Source organism: Serinus canaria, chromosome 3 (assembly GCF_022539315.1).
Source record: "Serinus canaria isolate serCan28SL12 chromosome 3, serCan2020, whole genome shotgun sequence".
NCBI classification, from domain to species: Eukaryota; Metazoa; Chordata; class Aves; order Passeriformes; family Fringillidae; genus Serinus; species Serinus canaria.
Genome location: NC_066316.1, coordinates 14,824,483 through 14,847,589, shown reverse-complemented (window position 1 = coordinate 14,847,589; position 23,107 = coordinate 14,824,483). Strand labels below are relative to the sequence as shown.

Here is a 23,107-nt window from a genome sequence, read left to right as displayed (position 1 = left end):
TTATACCAATATTTGTGTCAAAAAAAACCTAAAAATAGGCTGATTATTTTAGGCTTTTCTGAATTTTGGCTCTTCTCAGTTCATCATCACGTGATTGCAGTTTGCTGGACACTCTTTTAAAGAAGCCACCTTCAAAGCTGAGGAGCTAAGGAGGTCTGTGGGCATCTGGTAAAAACATCTGTAGACCTGCAGAGCACAGTAGCTTGGTGAGAATATTGCTGAGGAAAATGAAGTTAGGTGAACTATGGTTTTGGCAGAATCATATGGTTTTGTTCATCTGATTAAAATCTTCTGAGGATCAGTATTCTCATAAGATTTTATGTTTGACAGCCTGTGAAAATACATCTTGAGGGATGAGAATATTGAAGTAATGGTACTGTACATCTCAGAAATGGCATTAGCTATCTTCTCTTTCCCCACCCTTATTTGATCAGCAGACCACTGGCCATGGATCCTGTGGCTTCTTCTTCCAAAGATTTTCTGTTGAATTTTTTCAGTAGTAGATCCACAAGTTCCTTAATGAGGTCAGGGAGTTCTCATTTAGCCTTGCCTAAAATGTATGCTGTGCACCTCATTTCACTTGATTAAAAGAGAGAATAAATAATTTATTCAATATTGGCATATATGTAGGTTACTAATAAATTCTGTTTATGAGCGTAACCTGGCATGTACTCTCCTGGAACAGTATTTTCTGTGGTGGGAGAGGAGTCTGTTTGGTGCTGTAAAGTGTGGGTTGCTAATGTAAAACCTGAGTTGCAAAGAACTGACATGGCAGAGCCTGTTAAGAAATGCCATAGCTAATAATGATCATGGAGGTGAGGAGCTCAGCCCTTCAGACATCATTGCTCAATGAATATCTAACAAAGAGCATATGTAGGCAGTGTCAGAAAGTTTCCCAAGGCCAACTTCCAACAAATTACATTAGGGCCTAGCAAGGTGATTTTAACCTTCAAATCAACAGCTTTCACCCAAAAGGGATTCATGTTGTGACAAGACAGATAACTGCTGCATAGTTAAAAGGCAAATTGGAAAACCTTGTATTTCTACTTAGAATTTCAGAATATTAGTAACTAATGTTTAGGCAACATTTCTAACAGAGGTATCTTAACAAAAACACTGATGTTCAGATAATTGCATTGTTCTGAATGCTAGATAGGACTGACTAACATTTTGGTGGTTCACTAATATCTCATGAAAGCACTTGAGGTTTTTCCATTTAAAATAGAATTTTAAAATAAATCTGGAAGTATTCCATACTGTTTGCGAGATAGGGAATCTTATCAGTTCTCACAGAGACTGAAGTCTAATTTCCCACACTGTTTGTAAAATGACATTTAAAATGTAGGGACCCTAAATGTTTCACCTTACTGGCAAGGAACATCACCAGTTTGAACTCTAAGTGGAGAATTAATTAATTTTATCTTAGTTCTGTGGTGATGTCTTATATTGAATGGCTTACCTGTTCTTTGTGATAATTAATAATGACACATCCTACAGTGTTTTGTCTGAGGTACCAGTCTGGTCTTGCATTGCAGTCTGCTACCTCCAAATCACTTATCATTTACTCAGATCTTCCCCTCTTCCTGACAGTTCTGGGGAGCCTGCTTGCATTTCAAGACCACATTTAGAATTGTCCCCCTGTGTTTGTAACCTTCTCTGGCCTTGCATTAGCCTAGTTGGTAACATTTCCTTCTCCTCTGATCCATAATGACTCCTTTAATCTCTCAAGCAATATTCTTTCTCACCCTCACATACCCTCTCTGACACTGATGGCAAAGCCTTCTTCATTTCCTGCTCTTCCTTGGCACATGCAGCTTTCTCTTGTCATCTATCAAGTTTCAAGTTAGATGAGAATCTTGGCCTTTATTTAATGACTTTTATTTCACTGTATAACATGCTTCAAAGATATTGTCCCAGACACAGGTGAGCTGTGATCTGGGAGGGCTCAGGGGACACCTATTCATACTAAAGTTTTTTGGAGCCTGCCCCCTTCAGTGTAAGTGTTAGATCTCCTATTTATTTATTTCTATTTTCAGTTTAAGTCAATCAAAATCTTTGGGATCAAACCCTTTGCTTTTATTTTTCTAATAATGTAACTTTTTCCCCAGAGAGCCAGAAAAACGTTTTTGATGAAAAATACTTTCTAAGTATGATTGGCAGTTCACCTATGGCAATAAATTAGTTTCCACATGTACCTTTTTAATTTTGTGCCACCCAAGATGAGTGTCTTTGAAGATCCATAGTAATTTGAAGTTATTTAACTGTGCTCATATATACACTCTCTTGAACATATCAAGCCACACACAGCACTTGACACAGAGCCCACTCAACACAGTGAAAGGATTTCTGCCATCTTCAGTGGATTTTGGAAGGGGGTTTTAGCAAGCAACAATCTCATGGGTGGGCGTGGTATGACCAGGACTGCTGCCATCTGCAAAGACCTGGTTTGGAAAGACCAAGGTGTAGAGTGGCTTCAAGAGGAGGGAGCAGCAGCCAGTGCTCATGGCATTGCATCCTATTTTTAAATTTCCAGCTGGTACAGAGGATTTTTACTCTCTTGAGGGTTACAGGCACTTACTGCTCCCTTCCTTGTGTTCTTTTCAAGAAGTGGAGTCATTTGTTTTACATGAAGTCTACAGTAATGCCAAACTATTTTTGGCTCCACCTCATCTCACCTTTCCTCTTGCTTGTGTCATGATGTCAGTTTTGATCTATACCTTCCCACTGCTAGATAGCTTTGCCTAAAGACATAATCCTCAGCCCCTAATAATTATGAGTACATCAAAGGCTAGTTGGTTTGCTTAGCTGCAGAGGTCTCCACAAAGATCTGTGTATCTTCACTTGAAAGAGATTCATAGTTTTGTGTCAAGCTTTAGAATTATCATGGCCTTCCATTTTCCCCCTTCTTTATATTCTGGTCCACTACAGAACTGATTTAAAAAACACAACTATATGCCCGAAATGAAGACACCTTCTCCTTCATATTTTAATGATCCTACTATTTTGTAATGTCTGACAGCAGTAAAATTATGTCCTATTGATTATGAAAAAATCTTACCAGAAGTCATAGATTAACTATTTTTTTGCCAGTTTTAGGGACTTCCATTTTTTGTACCAAAAGCCACATACTATGACTGTTTATAAAAAAACAAACAAGGAAAAGAATTCCAGTTTTCCAAATTCTGAAAATTGAATACCTAATATGATTTTATTTTACTAACAAGTAGGGTATTGCAAGGCAGGTGAGGTCACTCATCTCAGATCTCTTCAGTATAATTCCCTCTTATCCCTATAACCCTCAGCCAAGCTGATGCAGAGAGACAACAGTGAATGGATGACACTAATTACCAAGTAAACAACATATTTTCAGTGGCAACAGATCAAGAAGAAAGTTTCAAAAGTGAAAGGAATTCACAGAGCTACACCTTGGGGGAGGATGTAACACGATAAAGAATATTTTAGCATAAAAGATCTCGGAGGGATGCCCATGGCATGGCATTGAAGTGAAGAGAAGCAAGTCAGTACTCAAGCTGTTGACATTGTAGCTAGGAATTTAAGGAGGCATTTGGCTTCTCATCACTGACTTCAGTCCATAGACTGTAGTAAATTTAAATAGAAAGCACACATAGTTAAAATAACTGTTGAAACAAACTATCAAAGAAATTGATGCATGGAAAGTGTCTTTGCATGAAGACTGAATGAATACCTTTCTGGGAAATAGGTCTTAGCCAAATACAATTTATGCTTAGTCAAACACATGTTTTTCTGGCTTGGTGTAGGATAGCTGGATGAAATTTAATAGCCTCTAATTCACTGTAGGTCAAACTAGATGATTTACTCTATATTATTATAGTATAATATTCATATGTTCTGGATTCTACTCTTGCCTACAGCTCTGTGAAAAACCCCCTGGTAAATCTCCCATTAGCTTCAAAAGGCCCACATGTGGTCTTAAAGACTGCAGTTAAAAGCCACATAATATATATGTAATATGTATTCACACATCTCACAGTATGCACGTGTGTGTGTATATAAGTGGGTGTTATATTTACACATGCACAGCCAAAATCTGGCCAGTCATGAAAATAGCTCTGAATCTGAACACAAGCCAGAGGAATTATTACGTATTCGTATTTTGCTCCATGACATCACAGAGGCCACTGCTGCTTTTTTTTTTTTTTTTTTTTTTTGTTTTGTTTTGTTTTGTTTTGTTTCCTGAAAGAACAAAAAAGTAATCACAGGCAGGAGGTGCTTTCATAACTGCTGCAGCTGGCTGGGAGCTGTGGATCTGTGTGCTCTCAGTGTGTCAGGGGCATGTTTGTCTCACACACCCTGGAGCCGTCCCTCAGCCTCTCGCTTTCCGACGGGGAACTCGCCAGTTGCGCTTCTTTCTGCACGCTGAAAAGCGTTGGCAAACACATATTTGCATGGCAGTTGGTATGTGTTTTGTCCTGTTTGCTCTGCGTAATGTAACGTGATGTGACAGGCTGTAATTCATCACATCAGCTGCGTGACAGCAGAGGGATTGGAAAGGAGGTGCGATGGTGGGCTGATGCGAGGTGGCAATTTAACCTTGGGTTGTAGTCTCTCAGTGTTAAGATTTTTTAGAATCACTTACCAAAGAATTATCTCTGAGTATTCCCTGTGCAGGTGAGTTTTAGAAGCAATGATCAGGCTGAGTCCAGTCAGCATCAGGAGGAAGCTGAATGTCCCTGTGCTCAGAAGGAACAACTCTTGTAAATATGAGAACCCTTGCTCATGTGGTGTTAGATCAAACAGACAAACAAGAACATTGAAGGACAATTTATTTATTTCCTCCTCTTTCATTGCACTCCCCAGGCACACCACAGGTCCTTATGTGGGAATACTGTGGAATTGCCGATGGCAAAAACGGAGGTTGAGGCTGTTTTCCTCCAAAGACTCCTACACAAGAGACTGCTTGACAGTTCACCCCTGAAAAATTCCCACCACAGGTGTTAGGGTGTTTGATAACCTGATGGTGGCTCTTGTTTAGTGCTTCCACCTTAACAAAACCAAGTTGCCTGTTAAAATCCCATCTCAGGACTGGGATGGTTTAATCAGGACACAGCTGGTGTGAGGCACAGGGAAGAGTTCAGCAGGGCCCGAGGGTGAGCTTTGCATCCACTGCTTTTCTTAGTACTGCACTTTCTGGAGTATCACACTTGGCCAGAAGATTAAATGAAGAGAGTTTTGTAAGAAAGGCCATTGGTGAAAAAGTGATCTGCAGTACCTAGCACAAGGCAGTAAGTACATGCAGAATTAATGACTTTTTTATTTTCTAAACATACATTCTGTATTTAATTTCAGCTATTTGAAGTATTTTTCCCTAAATATCCTTCCTGTCAGTTAGTCGGCACTGACACTTCTTTTTACTTTAAATCTCAGTGCCATGAAACTTCTGCAGCTCCCCAAACCATGCATGAATAATACCTGCTATTCAATAATATTTTTCACAGCATTCAAGACACTAAAAGTCCTGAATCACAGTAGATTTCAAACTATAAATTCAGTCTTAAAAACAGATTGTGAGGTAGTTGGTTATCTCTGCAATGTTGATATTATGAAATGGCAAAATATTTTAATACGATGGAAAGATATCATTAATGATTGCTTATAAGCATGTATGGTGTTCACTTTAATTAGTCATTTGCTGCAGTCACACTGCCATCATCTCTATGATAATCAAAGCTGCAACAGCCACTTGATTTCTGCCTCTTGCCCTCCCAGCTCAGGGACACCACAATATCAGTAAAAAGTTGGGGTAGGGTTCTCACATAAATTAGATTCCATGGATTAACCACTTAACTGATAGTTTAAAACTTTTCGCTGTAAAGGAACGTGGAAGTCAATATTCTTTCCTGTAGTCTTGTGATAAAAACCTAAGCATGTCTTCTCTATTTTTTTCCCAAAATTTAACATTGTTTCACAACAACTAGATCATATGTTTTGCTTAATGAAACCTGTGCTACATCTTGCTGTGGTTACTCATTTACCTCTGCTGAATTTAGTCCTTTCTCTTGATAATGTTCTTGCTGTTAAAATACCCTCTGGAGACCTCCAAATACACTTAAAGTGCACCAGATGAAGAGCAAATTCTGGGGTCATCCCAGACACCTTGCATAATTATCCCAGGATGTGTTTTTACATTATTTGGTGGGTGCTGGCAAACCATCAAGAGCCTTGCATGAGCTCACGAGCTCACCCTCTGACTGAAGGATTTGGAACCCAGTTCTAAACCCTGTTTGAAATTCACTACTAAATTTCACCATATCTCTGCTTAAATAATACAAACTCTTATCACTCAGATGCAAGATGATGGCTACAATTAATTATTTATTTTACTGCATAGGATGCACTGTGACCAAAGAAAAGAGCTACAAAGTGCTTAACTTGGGCCCTTGCTTTTAGCCATCGAAGGGCAAAATATTTAATTCAGTAAGGCAAATATGGAGCCTGTGTGGGCACCTTCTCCTGCAGTGTGAGTCCAGATCACCCTGCTCTCTGTGCTGCCCTTGCCTCAGATATATAATGGAAGAGTTAGCACCACACTGATCACTGTAATAAACAGAATTTTAACAGTAAAACATTCCAGAAACATTCCTCAACCAGTCATGAAGGAAGCACAGGCTTTAGTAAGTGCCTTATTTTTGTGTATTATTACCAACTGTACTGCCCCAGCCTATTCCCTTGTGTGTTTGGGAGTGTTGCCATCCACTCATTGGAGTAGAACCAAGACAGCAGGTAAAGAACTGGATGTAATTAGACCTTTACAACCATCACAAGCCCTCTGGATTACTCTGGCCTCCTCATTTTAGCTTTCCTTTGGGAACTGTGTGACCTCTCTGTGGCAGGCTGCCCATCCTTTCAGCACCATCCCATGCCAGGGCCCCTCGCTGTCACCTCCCTCTGGCTGATCACAGAGCCAGGTGAAGTCCATTTCCTAAGCTCACTTGTTTTCTGTAGTTTTTGCCACATAGGGTGAAAGCACACCCCTGGGGAATCAGCTGTAATCCTCTCCTTCGTGTTTGCCATTAGGTGTCAGTGTGACAACAACCATGGTACACAAAGGCTGCGCAGGGGTGTGCAGGGATACCACCCCCATCCTAAATTTCTCATTGTCCACTCGGGGCAAACACAGTGTGAAACCGAGGGGAAGGAAAGGCCCAAGAAAGCAATAAACATTTTATTTCCGGGTGCTTTTCCATCACCTAATTGAAATTATTTACTAACAGATAAGTCTGTTTGCATTTCATTCAGCGTGTCTCAGGTTCCCGGTGCTGCAGTTGTCAAAGAAGGGTAATATTTACAAAACCAGGAGAAGAGTTTCTGCACACACTGATCTCACCCTATTTTGGGGCAAGAGAAACAGTCAATATTATCAGTAATTTGCAGTCAGCAGGAGGTAAACTGCTTTGCCCAGTGCAAATGTTAAATTACTTGTGTGAGTTGAAGCCTGACAATATTGGTGCTTATAGATGGGTCCTTCACAAGTTGTTTAAAATACTGTATTAGAAATTACAACTTGAATTCCACTCATTTCAAAGAGAAGAATAAAAAAACTTATAAACTAGTTTTAAAGGAACTTTTTTGTCAGAAATAGTGCCTTTTTTTTTGGTCTATCAGTGGTATTCATGATGACAAAATAGTAAAATACACGATGTGTATTAAGAAGTTGAAATTGTTTTTAAACAAAACTTCAGGCACTTCCCAAAATGTAACAAATAGTTTTGGGTTGTATGGGAGTTTTAAAATAAAAGTCAGGGTTTGGGGGGGAGAAGTATTTTTAGAAGACAAGTAATCTATAAAATATTCTCCAGTTGCAGTATTCAGAATACATTAAGTACTCATAGGATAACCTCTTTTTTTACCTTATGTTTGGAAATGCAAATGTTTTCACTTTTAATCAGATTTGATCAGCTCAACATAATGGTTAAACCGGCTTGGTCTTCACCAGGACCAGGGAATCTGTTGTGCCAGAGGATCATTGGGATTCAGCTTTGCCTTCACCTTTTCTGCTTTGAAAGGGAATAGGTTCTGAGCATGCCTTAAATTTGGTGGTGTTTTTCTTTATATGATAGATTAAATCTCAAGTAGCACCGTGCTGCTGTGATAAGCATCTGAGTAAGCTGGCTTTTCTTTTACCTCCTTCCAGATTTCTAGTAACTCCATGGCACAGGAGTGGTTATTCTTGAGCATGCACTACACAACCCAGGGTAATCCTAGCCAGGACAAGAATACTCAGGTACCATCTCTGCTGCAGTTCTCTAAGTTGGGCAGTTGCAGGTCTCTTCATGAGACTAAGGCCTTCCAAAACTTGGTAGCCGTGCCCCCCTTCAATTTGGGGATGGAAGATGAAAAACTCATGTGCCAATTTGGTGTTGTCCTTATAACAGATAATTATAGGCTTTAGGAATAGAAAAGATGCCTGATTAAATGGCTTCAGCCATCTGCTATTGCAAGACTGTGAAGTAATCCTTGACCATTTTCATATTAAAGCTGCCACGAAGATGTTCTCCCACTGCTTCTGCCACTCAGCTTGCCTAGAAAGCTGTCTCCTCTGGTCTGGCTTACTGGCATCCTAACTCACTTTTGCTTTGTATTATTTTAAATAGCAGTGATTAAACCTTTATATCAGTGCTGTTGGGGGAGCTTGAAAGTATAGCACATCTATTTTGACTTCAGAAATATAAATTGAAGAGATCCTTATTTTCACATGTGGTTTCAGATCAGGTTCTTCTTCTTGTTTGTGGTGCAAAGGGAACAGATGAAAAGCCAGCTAGGCAAGCAGTTTTAAAAACCCCAGCACTGGCCACTGTGGCTGCTTGTAACCCTGCTCCATTGGGCTCCCAGGGGAGGCATAAGAAGAGCCTCAAGGGCCAGGCACAAGCTGCTCACATGGCAGTCTGCCTCAGCTGGTTTAGGTGAGCCCCCAAAGGTAATTTTGCTGGTTTTGAAGCAAAATCATCAGTCAAATAGACCTGAAAGCAGCAGAGAGCTGTAAGTCTGCTTTACCCTGAGCACTGTTCTTATAGAGAGTGTTGCTTCAATCAACTCTTTACAGATCAGAAAGTATCCTGGTGCCAGGATCCTCCCTGCAATGGGCTGAGTTCCCAACTGCAGCCTAAACCAGTCCAAAACATGAGGAAGGGTTTCCACCTGAAGCCAGAGAAAAGACAGAGGGAGTAGTCAGGCTGTAAGGAAGGACTATAAGGGCACAGGAATAGCCTGGTAGAAATAAACATCTCTGGGTGATGCACAGCTCTGTGAGAAGGACTAGTGGTGGCACATAAGAAAGGAAAAAGATCACTGCTGCAATGCAGGAAAGTGGAAAGATGTCTTTGGAAGGGCAAATTTTTCCCATTGAACATGGATGCTTTCCATGGATACAAAATGCACTTTAAGTGATAAAAGGAGTGGCTGACAAGCAATGCTGTATTTAACAGATATCAGAGAATGCAATGTGGGTTAATTACCTTCCCTTAAAATTAATTCTTTTTTCCTGAAGAGGTGAGCCTCTGTTTGAGACAGAATCTAATCTCCAAACTCCTGTTGTCTACTTCAATGAAAAGAGGGGCAAGGAAGGGAATGAAATGGGGTGGTGAGGAGACACCAGCAGGAGCCATGGTGACTTTTCTTCCCTGGCATCGAGGCACCAGTTTTTTGCATTGCTTCCCATGGACTTTCCCCTTTGGTTACCTTCAGAAGCACAAGCAGTGCCAGGAACTGCCCACAGCTCCCTCCAGGGCTTTGAGCTTCCCGAGTGGTATCCACAGTCGCTGCTCCTGCTGACACAGTTTATTTAAATAGGCAGGAAGAAAGTATTGGTGGTTGCAGGAGGCAGTGTATAGTGTAAACTACCTCTGTGAGGTTTTAAAAAGAAAAAACGCTCTGGTATTCCTGCCACCCTGTAATTGAGGGCTATCAGTCAGGAGAAGATCTTCCCAGGGAGTGGAAGGAACAACCTGGGTATGAAAAACCCACTGTTCCTACAAAGTTGCATTTCCCCTTTGACAGGGCACATGAAGTGTAGTGTGTCCCTTTTCCAAAGCTGTTTTCCTCTAAATCAGTCTCTTCTAGTGGGAAAGGGCAGGAAGGAAACTATCAGCCCATCAATCGGGGTGTTCAGTGCCAACAGGGTCACATCAGCTGCTTAAAGCCTTTGGGCACCCAAACCACAGAATGTGGTTATTGGCAAGTCTGTGCAGCAAAGCACTGCAGCAGGTGAGTGACAGGATGCAAATATCAGGGAGAACCTGCCCCTGTATCTGCTTCAGTGCCTTTTCAGCCACACCTTTCTGGTGTGGCTGAAATTGTAAAATGTCGGTCAGGGCACTCTGGAGATGGGTAAAACAAGGCGTATACCCCAACTCCTTTATCTCCTGGTGCCTTGAGGTGCATTTAGAAAATGCATCCAAGGTTTGCCTTATGTTGTAGGATTTAGCCCAGAGACATTGAGCAGAGCACTGTATAAATGTCATTAAGAGAGCTTAGCAACAGGATATTCTGTGATTCCAGATTCCTGGATACCCTTATGCATATCCTCTGTGTGTGTATATCTGTGTGTGTGTGTGTGTGTGTGTGTGTGTGTGTGTGTGTGTGTGTGTGTGCAAGCACAGAGTTTGCATATATACACATTGCCATAAAGTTTGAGGGTTTGCAGGTTTAAAACATGTTGGTACCAGCTGTGTAGCATGTTTTCTATGCATTGCATCAGTGTTGCTAATTTTCTATGCAGAGACACACACAGACCCCACAAAAACTTGGCCCTTATTTTATGAAAACTTACCCAAGACATTACCAACTTAGTTTCCTAAAGTCAGTACTTTAAAAGAGACTGAAAAAAAACATGTAAGAATTTTCAGTTTTGGTACACATTAAGCTTGTTGATGTCAGAATAACTAGTCCACACAACCTTCCAGCATGAGTAACTTTTTTATTCCTGTGAAACCCACTGACTACAAATACATTAGTTTGCAGGGGTTAGGAAGCAATGCCGTTTTATAATTTGGTTTTTATTTACAGGTAATATTCCCATTTTTTCATTATTTGGATTAGGCAACAAACTGGCCCCAAGTTCTTCTTCATTAAAAGGAAAAGGAAAAAAACCTTTTTTTAATAGGTGTGTGCTTCACACTTTTCAAACTTCAATAGCATAGATTTTTTCACTTGGTCAGAAAGCTGATTTAATTTGCTGCTGTTAAAGGTTTCAATTTTACATCCATGAGTTCTCAAATTAAATTCAGTGCATTGCTTAAATTTCTAGCTGCAGTGCATTTAGCCTAATTGCTTTGGTAAGTTGGGTGCTTAGTAACTCCTACTTCTCTGAATTTTCGTCTTTAAAGGCAAGCAAAATAAGCCTGAGGGCCACAGGTGGGCTAGCCTGCTCTTTGGGATTCACCTGTGGGGTCTTTGGATATCTCTTCCAGTCTGACTGCATCCTCAGACCATATCTGATGAGGCTGCTCAGCTGACAAGGGAGAGCATTTAAACACCTGTAGGTTTTAGCTATTTAAGTCCACATCAGTTTTGAAGCAACAAGAAAGGCTGAACAAAATGGTTCAGATTTCAGTCAGTTGTCAACTAAATGAGTGCACTGGGCCTTTAAGTATTTGGCCAGACACATCTTGATTGCTTGGCTTTTGTTTTCACCCTTGGAAAGTCAGCTGGATAATGCCCTGTAGCCATAGTCTATTCTGCAATGCTGTAAATGGGCTGGGCTGGGGCTTGGGGGGAGTGTGTGTGTGGGGAGGGGGGTCCGGAGAAGGGAGAATTAACAAAAACCAAAGTTACATTCAGGTATTTCCAATTTTTTGTAGGCTGAGGTGTTTGCAGTTATTTTCAGTTTTCTTGCCACATTAAATTTAAAAATCATACAGACATAAAATGATCCCAGCAATGAAATCTTTAAGGTGGGCTCTTTTTGGGGACAAATCACAAAGCAAACACAGAGGTGGTGGAAACAATCGAGGAAACTTCCACTAACAGCACCTCAGAGGCAGGCCCTGAGTGTCTAGTTTTTTCCTCTTTGTTTACAGTATTTTTAAGGCTTTGAGTTCTCACGCAACACATATGTCATGAAATGGCTGATTCCTCTTTGCACACGTTGTTGTGATGGCCTGTGGCAACCTGAATTAATTGTTTCAGTAGTTGATGGTGGTTACTAGCCGTAATTATTATAATTTGCATTTATAAAAACTTCTTTCATCTAAGGATCTCAAAATGCTTTTGCACACATTTAATTAAGCTTCACAACATCCTGTGAGGTAAGTGTCAGGAGTGTTGTTATATCCATTTTTACACAGGTTTCTCCAAGAAAACAAGGTCAGTCTCTAATGTGACTGGTATTTGGTTCACATCACTTGCACAGGACAGGTAGCACGGCTGCAGGAATTAGGAATGCTGATCTAGGTCACTTTGCATCTCCCACATGGCTCTTGCTCCTGCCACACTGTGTGGACACATGCACTAAGCCATGGCAAACACATGATTTCCAATCTGAGGTGGCCCTTTCCCTTCCAGGAGCACTTGAGCAACAGCAACATCTTGGGAAGGAAAAGAGATAAGCACTCAACAGGATGCACAAGATGAAAACCCACCTTGCAAAGATCTGTTCTTTCCACAGCTTTCTACCTTAGCATATATGCCTCTCTTTGCAGTCTGCACACAGTAAGACGTGTCTGCTTTAGCCAAAGCCAAGAAAGCAGCTGGAGGCAATGTAAAGTCACCCTTCAGCAGCCACTCACCTGCTCTAGAAGAGGCTGCACACACTTCACCTCCACCCCCTGCCAGCCTTAGACCCAACCCTATGGGCAATCAGCAATTCTCAGACCTACTAAATCCTAGATTACCACTTGACAGATATTTAAAAGTGAGGATCAACCAAAGTAAAATAGACTTGGAACTAGGGGGACAGCAGTTTTAAAAGCTCATTTCTTTTTCAAACATATGACTATGTTGTTTAAATTGAACCCAGCTCTCTGTAAGGTCGGTTGATCACCATAATAGCCCTGAGGAAGATAGGTCTAAGTAAGTGCTTGCAAATTGAGTAAGGAGTCCCAGGCCATACCTTCATGAGTTCTTTACCATCCTCATCAATTTATGTTTACATAAATTGTTTACATGTGGCAATGACCAGATTAGCTATTTGGAAAGAACTCTGCCTGTGGATGTACTTATTCCAAAATAAAAGCCACTTTGCTTTTCCAAATTAAGTGCACTTACAGGTAGAGAATGATTATTCTGAATAACATAAGAAAGTAATTTCATTCCCAAGTAGGCTATTGAGCAGAAATATTCTAAATAATCTGTCTAATTTCTCATGTTCATGCTTTTTAAGGCACAGACAAAGTCACAGAGTTAACAACCAATTTTGTTTTCAATCCATTGTTTTCATGGAGAGGGTGTGCCAGTGCAAGGCAGGAGTCAGAGATTCCTTTCATTTTCCCTGAGTCAATGTACAGGATTTATTCTGGTCCATGTCTCTCTTGTGGAGGAAGGAATGCCTGGCAGCCAGAGGAGAAGGTCTGGCACAAGAACATACATAATTTCATTTTACCTGGTGCTGTCTACTTAACTTTCATCAGAAGTGGGACAGTCATTGGCCTAAGCCTGTGTTTTCACTGAAGCTTTCTTCTGCTTTTTTATTCCTCCAAACTTGTTCATGCCTGCTGTGGCACAGAAAAGTATGGCAGCAACCATACTTGACATGCATGACAGAACACAATGCCATGGGAATCCCAGCATCAGGCCCTCAGACGAATTTTTATTGCCGCTACCAGAAAGTTTTCAATAACTTCAAATGAGTATTTTTGGGGTATGTTTCTTTATTTGGAAGGGGGGCGGTAAAAATTCTCCTCATGCTATCTCATATTGCAGAAACTGAGACTTGATGGGTACTATATTATCCTTTTTGGACCTTAATCATTCCCAAAGATTCAAGATGAACTCTGCCTGCCCAGGCACCAGAGTCAGTGCCCCAGGGAATTTCTTCATATCTAAGGGATGTGCAGGATGTGTACTCGCATGCCCTTGCTGCCTCTCAGCTCTAGCTGTACATGCAGTTTTGCTTTAGGAACCTGTACCTCCAGTATTGCAATATCTTTTTCAGTCTCTGTCATCAAGAGTTTAAATACAGTTCAGATCAGTGTTAGTGGCCCAGCTCCAAATGAGGAGAATTGCTGCAATTCGTTATCTTGACAAATTAACTGGTCTGAGGCAATTCCTTTTTGAGAGAGATACAATTACCTAACTCTTGAACTCTAGCCTTGCTCCAATGCTGTGGCATAGCTATGCACCTGCTCAAAAACTGTGGATATTACTTTTCCATCCACAAATACAATTCTTGCACTAGGAGCTGATTTAGAAAAAAGGCTTCTGAGGTGCCAAGGTGGCTGGTTGCACAGGGGAGGGACAATATGGGAAATGCAGGGTCCTTGTCACCAAACCACAAAAGGAGGGGCTGGCACAGAGAGTGTTCTACCAGAGAAACACATCACCAGTTGTGCCATCCTCTGTTTTGAGTCCAGCTTCCTGATCCTGAGTGGAAGAAGGTGGCTTTCTTGCTCCCAATCCACCACATGGAAAAGAGTAGCCCTTTCAGACCTAAACCAGATTTTAAAAAAATAAAAATCCAAGGTGACTTCATCCAGTGATTTAGGCAAAAATTTCTATTTCAATCCTTCAGTCTTTATATAACTGGTGGAAAATAGGTTGCCATCAGCACTCCACTCCTGATGTGGGCAGGAGCTGGTGCTCCTGGGAAGGCAGAGTGACCTCCAGCCTTGCCATCAACTCCTGGCCTTCAGGACGAGCTTCTTTCTGCCTTTTCTACCAAGCGATGAAAATAGATCCACAGTTACACATTGTTCTTGCAACCCAACGTGGGCAGATGCACTTCTCATCCTCTTCCCTGTGGAAAGCAACTCCTTTTGCCCCTCAGCCATAGCTCACCTGTGGGCATCATCTTTCCTTGTAAAAGAGCTCCCAGATGCTGAAAGATATCACTTAACCATTCATTTGAACCACTGCCTTTTGGAAACTGTTTAGGATAAAGCCATCCAGCAGAAGGCTTGTGTTTGCCTAGAGCCTCTTTGTATGACTTGGTGGCTGGGAGTTTCCTTGAGCTCCTCTTTGAACTCCAAGCCTTCAGCATCCAAAACATTTAACCCTCAATTTCTTTTCTGCTTTATCAGTTTGGCCAGCTTCCAGCTGGCAGCACTCATTTGCAGGCTCCCATTCTGCATCTCGTGTTTGCAGATTTGTCTTTTTCAATTAACCCCTTGAAATGGTTTTCTTCTCCCCGGAGCCTACCCGCCTCCGGTCTGGCCAGCACTTCTCCCTGCTCTGGCTGCCTGAAGGGCAGAAGCCAGGAGTGGAGGAGCTGGGTCCCTGAGCTGGAAGTGCCAAGCAGAGGGTGTGCCCCACGCACGGGCGGCACGGAGAGCAGCTGAAGGAACACGCAGGTTCGGCAATGCCGGCTTTGCCCGTTGTGGGTTGGGGCTTGCAATGCCAGAGGCACTTTTGCCTATGTGGAGTCTCTGGAGCATCACTTATGAATAATGAGATCTTCCCTGAATGCTTTCGCCGGGATGCTCGGGAGCACGCGCCCACATTTCCACTGCTGCAGCCTTCACCCCAAACCATGGGAACGTCTCTGCTCACCAGCAGCTCTTCCACAGCTTTGTTTTGGAACAGCTGTTTCTAGAGAGTCACCTAAAATTAAAAAAAAAAAAAAAAGAAAAAAGAAAAAAGAAAAGGAAAATAAAGACCGTGTCTAAAGCATCACTTACCAGACAAAGACATTACCTAATCTCCAGGACTGTCTTCCGTCCTGTGCCTGCTGTAATTGCTGAGCAGTAGCAGCTGTAGGTTGCTCATCCTGGCACTCCAGTTGGTTCACAGGCATCCACAGGGAGAGGAGAGCCGCTCACCCACTGCCAGAATTGCCCAGCAAACTTCACACAGGCTGGGAAACCCGATAGCATCTTGAGGTGCGGCATCTCTATTGCTGACACCAGCCAAGCCTCTGAAGTGAGACCGGCTGGAATTGAAGCAAATCCTTGGTTGTTCAGTCCCTTCCAGCTGGAGACTCACCACAGCTTGGTACTACCACATCTGGATCACCCTGTAAGACACACCTTTTTTTTTTTTTTTTCAAATTAATTAATATTGGCACTGCTGGGGTCGTTCCTAAGGAACCTGATTACTTAGGCTCCAGGGAGATATAAAATTAACTATTCAGGCTGTATAGCAGTTAGCTTAATTTTGTGTATGATTCTAGCAGAGCAGACAAGTAGTAGAGATGGAAATCTCAACCAATGCTAGTAAAGACTCAGCATTTCCATTTGCAGAAAGTTTTAAAACCAGATTTCACAGCAAGCTGCAGAAAACTGCTAAGTGAAGTATTACTGTCTACATTACCAAAAAGGCAACAAAGCAAAGCAGCTGTTTACAAATGTTAGCTTCTTCTTTAGTTTTATCACATAACTTTTATATCAATTCTTAAATTTCCTGGCACACCCACTAAAAGAGTTTTACTGCTGCTAATGCCTCTACTACCCAACTAGTGAAATAATGACATGTTATGCTACCATTAAGGATTGATTCTACTAGTAGTGATTGAAGTGCCTTATCTGCTCAGGCATCAAATTGTTAAACAACAGAACTGGGAGATATTCAGATTTAATTTCAGGAATAATCTTATCCAGCTCTCTAAAACGTAACAGCTGTTCTCTATGAGTTTTAGAAGTACTACAAAGCCAATATTTCAACAATTTGTATTTGTCAAATGCAAACATGTCAGCCTTGGGAATTAACAAAACAACACAAAAATAATCTAAAAATAAAAATCCGTGGAAAACTAGCCCAGAAAAAGCAAAGAAGTTTAGAGTTACATTTTTCCACACTCACAAACAAAGCTCTGTGGTTTCCCTGCAGAAATTTGTTGAAACAAAACAATTTTATTAGAATATGTTTATTTAGAAAGACGGTTTTTGCGAGAACAATTGTAGCCAGAAAAAAGAGCTGACCACACTCAAATCAGCAATGGAAGTTCCCAGTGATTTTGATACCAAAAGAATTTTATGGAGGGGAGAGGGAGAGGGAGAGGGAGAGGAGAGGGAGAGGGAGAGGGAGAGGGAGAGGGAGAGGGAGAGGGAGAGGGAGAGGGAGCGGGAGAGGGAGAGGGAGAGGGAGAGGGAGATGTGGAGCGGAGAGGGAGAGGTCGTGAGAGGTCAGTGAGAGGGAGCGGGAGAGGAGAGGAGTAGGAGAGGCAGCGGAGAGGAGATGGAGAGGTAGCGGAGACTGCGACGAGCGATGACGCAGGATGAGGATGACGTGTATGCATGTAGAGGAGCTGGAGAGGAGTAGGAGAGGATGAGAGGAGAGGAGAGGGAGGCGAGGAGAGGGGCGAGGAGATGAAGAGAGGCCGGAGTAGGAGAGGACGAGGAGCAGGCGAGTCGAGGAGAGGAGAGGAGAGGAGAGGAGAGGAGAGGAGAGGAGAGGAATTGCTTTCAGTCGTTTGAGAAAACCTGGGATAGAATTAAATTATCATAACTTGATAATGTGTGAAATCATGGTCAATCTCATGCCTTCTGCAGCAGTTATCTGCCTTTAAAAAATCCCCAAAAGAGCATAAAATCATGACAGCTTGCTTTCAATAGGTAAAAAATACTTAATTTTTTTAAAAAAGCTATTGCATAATAAGACAATATATTATTTTATTTACATTAAATTATCTGTTCAAGTAAAAAAACCAATTTGTTTAAATGCCCAAGAGAAAGTAAGTGTGATTGTTAGTAAAGTCCACAGTTTTACAGCACTCACTTGAATTAACTATTTGCATTTCTTCAGACCCTTGAATAATTTCTCCCAGAAAAACACTATTTACTTTTTTTTTTTTTTTTTTTTTTTAGTAAAACAGCAATGTGGCTGAAGTCTGTGTGGTTCCCTGGGAATTCATTGGGATATATTTGCAATTCCTGAAGCAAAAAGTGATATTTTATCTTTAGAAAGAGTTACATTTTTTTGAACTTATTGAATTTTTCAGAGATCAGCATGAAGAGTTCTGATTAAATGCTTGCTTCAGCGTTTTAAAGGCTTCTTGTGTCCCTGTTGCCTAAGGAGGTCGTACACGAGGATTGCTCTGTAAACATCAGATTGTACAGAATTGGCTCTGCACACCATGCCAGGCACACAAAGAGGAAGTCAAATGGCTTATCTCTCACTTATCAACTAGTTTATTTTTCATGCCCAAAAAAGGCTGCTACAAGAGCAGCTGCTACTTTGTAAATAATTTAATGGCTGCTGTTAAGTAGAGCTGTCAATTTTGCAAACAATATTAAAAGGAGATTCTCGTTTTACCACAGCTTTGCACGTTTTGAAATGCATTTTTATCCCTGGAAGTCCAGTGCAGGATCCTGGGGAATGGAAACAGCTTTCGATTTGCAGACACAGATTCAAAAGAGAATAGATATGTTTAAATAATGACAGATGTGTGGGCAGGCAAAATGTGATATCTCATCACCTGCATGCATTACCCAGCGAGCATCCGGCTCATTAAAGCATAGGAGAACTTTCTGTGGACTTGTAAAGAAAGATATTTGGCCCTTTCAAGTGGGTGTGAGATGTAGCAATAGCAATTACCAGTTGATTCTGGAAATGTAGAATATGCATTGGGTAATTGTATGGTTGGGTGTACACAATGCTATCCCAATATTGATCATGACAAATGGGATTTTTTTAAAAAATATTTTAGCATGAAAGATTCATATTCTTGCATCTAGTGAATTACTTTCATGGATGAAAGTAATGAACATGAGCATTAGCACAATACCAACTCTCAAATTTTTGAAATTCAAATTCAGATTGAAATCCCCAGATTGTAACACTTTAGGCAAATAGTAGTTTAGAATTTAACCAGCAAGCGTGTATTGTGCAAGAGGGCAAAGGAATATCTCGGATTGCCTGAATACAAAATCTTAGGTGAAACTTATGATCGCTCCAGTGCTAGCACAAAGTCAGGTCTCTGTCAAGCACCAAATCCTAGCCAAAGCCCTCATCTAGATGTTGGGACCACCACCCTCTCCCAGCTCTGTGGCATTGTTGCCAAAATCCTTCCCTTTCTAATTAAAAGTGGGATATGTTGCCTCTGGTTTGGGAAGGGCTGTGTTGTTTAAACAGTGTTCCTTGTGCATTTGTTTTTCCTGCTTTTGCACTTCTCACAGGGAGCAGAGTCCATGTCCCACAACATAAATATTTATTTCTTTACTCTATAGCTCATATCTGATGGTTTTGTGGCTTTGAACCACTCCTGGCATCCATACTGCAGCTGTATCCCCAGACCACAGTAGGTTCAATGCTCATAACTGTTTTAACATATCAGATATTTATTTTAGATATGAAAGTGCAGAGAAATCTATTTGGACTCCTGTGGTTAAGAACCCTGCTCTTCCCCTGGTTTTGTGTTTGCAGATGACAGACTGCTCTGTTTTCCATGAGGTTTCCATGGATCCAGTAGCATTATTTAACAAGGTGTAGCTGTGCTACATCCACAGCACAAAATATCAGTCACTGGCCACGCTGTAATTAATTGCTCATAGCATTCATACATTAGAAATATGGCACCTAAGGACTCTATACATCCAAATTGTTGCCCACTCCACATTAAAAAGCTGCTGGTACCACCTGGAGCACATGCAGGAGTTACACTGAAGTGGTTGGTGTGAGGACTGGGATTTACTCATCATTGGTTCTCAGCAGAGACAAGAAAACACAGATCAGTAATGTGATGGAAAGAGATCAAGAAAAAGTTGACCCAATTCTGATATGTGTCTTTTCTCCTCTTTCAGCATCTCTCAGGGCTTTATGTTCTGAAATGTCCCCACCCCAGGAGTGTAGCTCAAGAGAAGTCGTGGGCTTCATATATTGGTGAAAGTTTGTAGCTTTAAGGGGGTAAATTATGTAGGCCTTAGTTGTTACTGAGTAAGTGGAAAAAGAAAAAAAAGAGAAAACAAAAATTAATTACAGATGCTCGACTCACACTGTACATCTGAACTTTGACATTTTGCAAATTCAAAGGTTTAACATTCTGTTTCTTAACCAACTCTGGCCAAGTGAAGAGGGAGGCTTTTCAGGACCAAAGACTCCATTTCAGGTGGGAGCACAGCAGTGAGAGCTGTGCTCCAAAGCAGAGGCTGTCAAAGTTTATGCTACAAGATCTGCAGTGGATTTTGCCTAACTTTTGTTTTTCCCCATCAACAGGAATTGTGTTTAAGCCCTTTCCCAGAGCTCTTAATGTATATGAAAAGCAGCTTCTCACAAACATTTATAAGTTCTCAATACTGTACCTACCTCTCATTCTTTTGGCTTCTCATTCTGCAGGGCTCCAAGAAGGCATCTCCAGAGAAACCTGCCTTACTTGCCCTGGATTTGAGTTTCTGAGATTAAGACATTGCCTGTACACTTGTTTTCTCCTCTGCTTTTATTTCTCTTTGGATTCTTTTTTTCAAGATGGAGGAGAAATTGCACTAGTGCTGGTTTAGCCCCTTTATTTATTGTAGTATGGTGTGCATGCTTGAGGTGTGCTGCCTTCAACCGAGTTGGCCATTTTCTACCATTGGGGTATGGTTGAAAATGTGGGAACCAGCAGCACAGACAGACAACATCAGCTACCTGGGAAAGCAAAACCTTGCCACACTTCACCCTCCCTCACACCACAGATGCCAGTAGTATTTAGGTGGCACGAAGAGTAGAAATAGTCCATAGCACTCCCACAGCACTGGATTTTTAGGACTCAGAGGTTCCGAAAGGCTTACGAGGAGATTTGCCCTCCTAAGCCAGCGAGCATTCTGGGTCTCCAGACGAAATGTAAACCAACAGTGTGGCAACACTCACCAGGCTCTTACATCCTGCCACTGCCCACGGTGCCACCACGGGTATCCTGAAGATCAGCTTATACAGGATTCAAGAAGGCAGAGAACAAGGGGAGAAGAGCAGGATTAGAGAAGGAAAAAATGCAAAAGGGTCTTACAATTTTGAGAAAAATCTTTTAAAGTCTTTATCTGTAACAGGATTTTTTTCCTTAATCCAAACTCTGCTAGCCTGTGGTTTGATTAAATTTTTTATTTATTTATTTTATGTCTCACACCTAGAATATGCAATTCCTCCTCTATATTTTTAAGTGGTTCCGATATTTTTAAAGAATTTCTTTCACCATAGGGCTATGACTGGAACTTGTGAATTAGATGCTTATGCTTCACCTACTTCAGAAGACTTCAGGCCTTAATTCTGAACCAAAATATTTGAAAACAAAGCTAAGGGAAGTCTTTATTTTTAAAGGAAGAAGTTACACATACTCCTCTGGGGAACTAGTCCAATTGATAAGACTTTGATCCCTATGGCTAATGCAGCAGCCTTTGGCAGCCTTCTGTAGTTGACAATTTAGGGAATGCATTTCCTCCTTGCTATCTACAGTCAATACACACTCTGTCTGTGTCTTTCAAAAACTCTTGGACCTGTTTCTTGGTGCTGGTCATTGGCTACTTGGCCTCCTTTCAAGGGAGAAGCCAAGGGTGAAAGCTGTGGAAGCATGTGGGTTTCCATTCTGTTTGATCCCCTGCAAGAGAGCACACCCTTGTCCTTATGGGCATCCAAGGCAAACAGCTGACATCTTGGTTGGTACTTTCAGATGAAGTAAGTGTGATACCATAGTAAGTGTGATACCATATCTTGATCCATCTTAACAGAACTTCTGGGGCAGTCAGATGAAGAAGACCCATCTTGTGAAGCTTTCCCTGACCAATCTCCAGAGCAGGGAGGAAGGTGCAACCCGCCTGCCCTCGGCCCTGCCGACAGACCACCAACACAGAGCTGTTCCCACAGGTGAGCTGTGAATGGTTTCAAAATGTATGTTTGATATTCTGAACCTTCCTGACAACTGCAGTTGTTGTATGCATCATGACTGTAAACACAATGAAACATTAACACACTAAAAACTAAGAAAAACCTGGAAGCCCAGGGGACACGGCATAGACACAATGAAATCTCCAGAAACACAGTTTGCAAGCTTTTAACACACACTAGCACAACCATTTTCAAATTAAATCATCTGGGCAAAGGCAGCCTTGCTTGTTGAATGTGGAGAAAAGAGGAATACAGCAATGAAAACACAGCAAATTAACAGTTGCAGGTGGTGAACAGAACTTTCAAAAACCTGACATGATCTTTACAGATTTCTGTAAGCAAATCACTAGCCTGTAATCAAAATCCCTGAGAAGATCTTTTGAGAGTGCCCTTCTTCTGAAGCTGATTAAAATCTTGTACTTAGCTATGAGAGAAAGTACAGTTCTGATAATTGGGATTTTTTTCCAGTACTTCCATTGCTAGTGAACCTGCACACCACCTTGCAAGGGATAGGAAATTAAAAAGAAACAGCTCTTCTGGGAAGATTCAAAAAGCATTTGTTTCTGTTATTTTTCTTTATGCATTCTTCATAGAAAAGAAAAAAACCCAGTTATTTCTTCCCAGTGAGTACATAAATGCATAGTTTATAGACTTATTTTTATTTTATATGCCTACTGTCTGTAGGAATGTTTTTAGAAAATCTGGTGTGAGTATGACATTGAAATTCCACATTACATTCTTCCCAGCCATTTGTATACAACTGTGCTGAACCCACGGTTCATTTTCTTCTTTCTTCATTTTCTATTTCCTTCTCTTTCTGAAAATCTGTATGTTAACTAGTTTTCTGTCTCCCCTCACACGGGGGCATTGAATTTTTTCAGTATGCAGTGTTATATTCATTTTACCAGCTGCACACCACGAGTGAAGTATTTATTTTATACATTGACTACAACTTTTACAATATGGACACGCTCTAAAGCTTTCAGAGCTATCTAATGGGTTTGGAGATGGGCCTGGCTTTAAAAATACAGTGCACAGTTATTCCTTCTTAACTTTTGGGATGAAGATACCACTGTACTGATATGGGCAAATTATGAAGGCAGTCTCCATGCTGGAGGCTGCGTTGTCTCCAGAGGGCTCCAAGGGCTCCAATAAAAGGAGCTCCTTCAGCAGCACTCCAGAGCCA

At 41.3% G+C, this 23,107-nt stretch overlaps 1 protein-coding gene across 8 annotated transcripts in view; it reads left to right on the top strand.

Moving 5' to 3' along the window:
- The window catches only part of WDPCP (WD repeat containing planar cell polarity effector), a 147,135-nt gene that overhangs the window by 110,173 nt on the left and 13,855 nt on the right, over window positions 1-23,107 (top strand). For 7 of the 8 annotated variants that reach the window (XM_030236108.2, XM_050972666.1, XM_050972667.1 and 4 more), the window contains one exon: window positions 21,765-21,900. In XM_030236108.2, the coding sequence (XP_030091968.1) occupies window positions 21,765-21,900 (136 nt within the window). Of the gene's footprint in view, window positions 1-21,764; window positions 21,901-23,107 lie in introns of those variants that run through there. The other variant, XR_007777174.1, reaches the window with a different exon arrangement.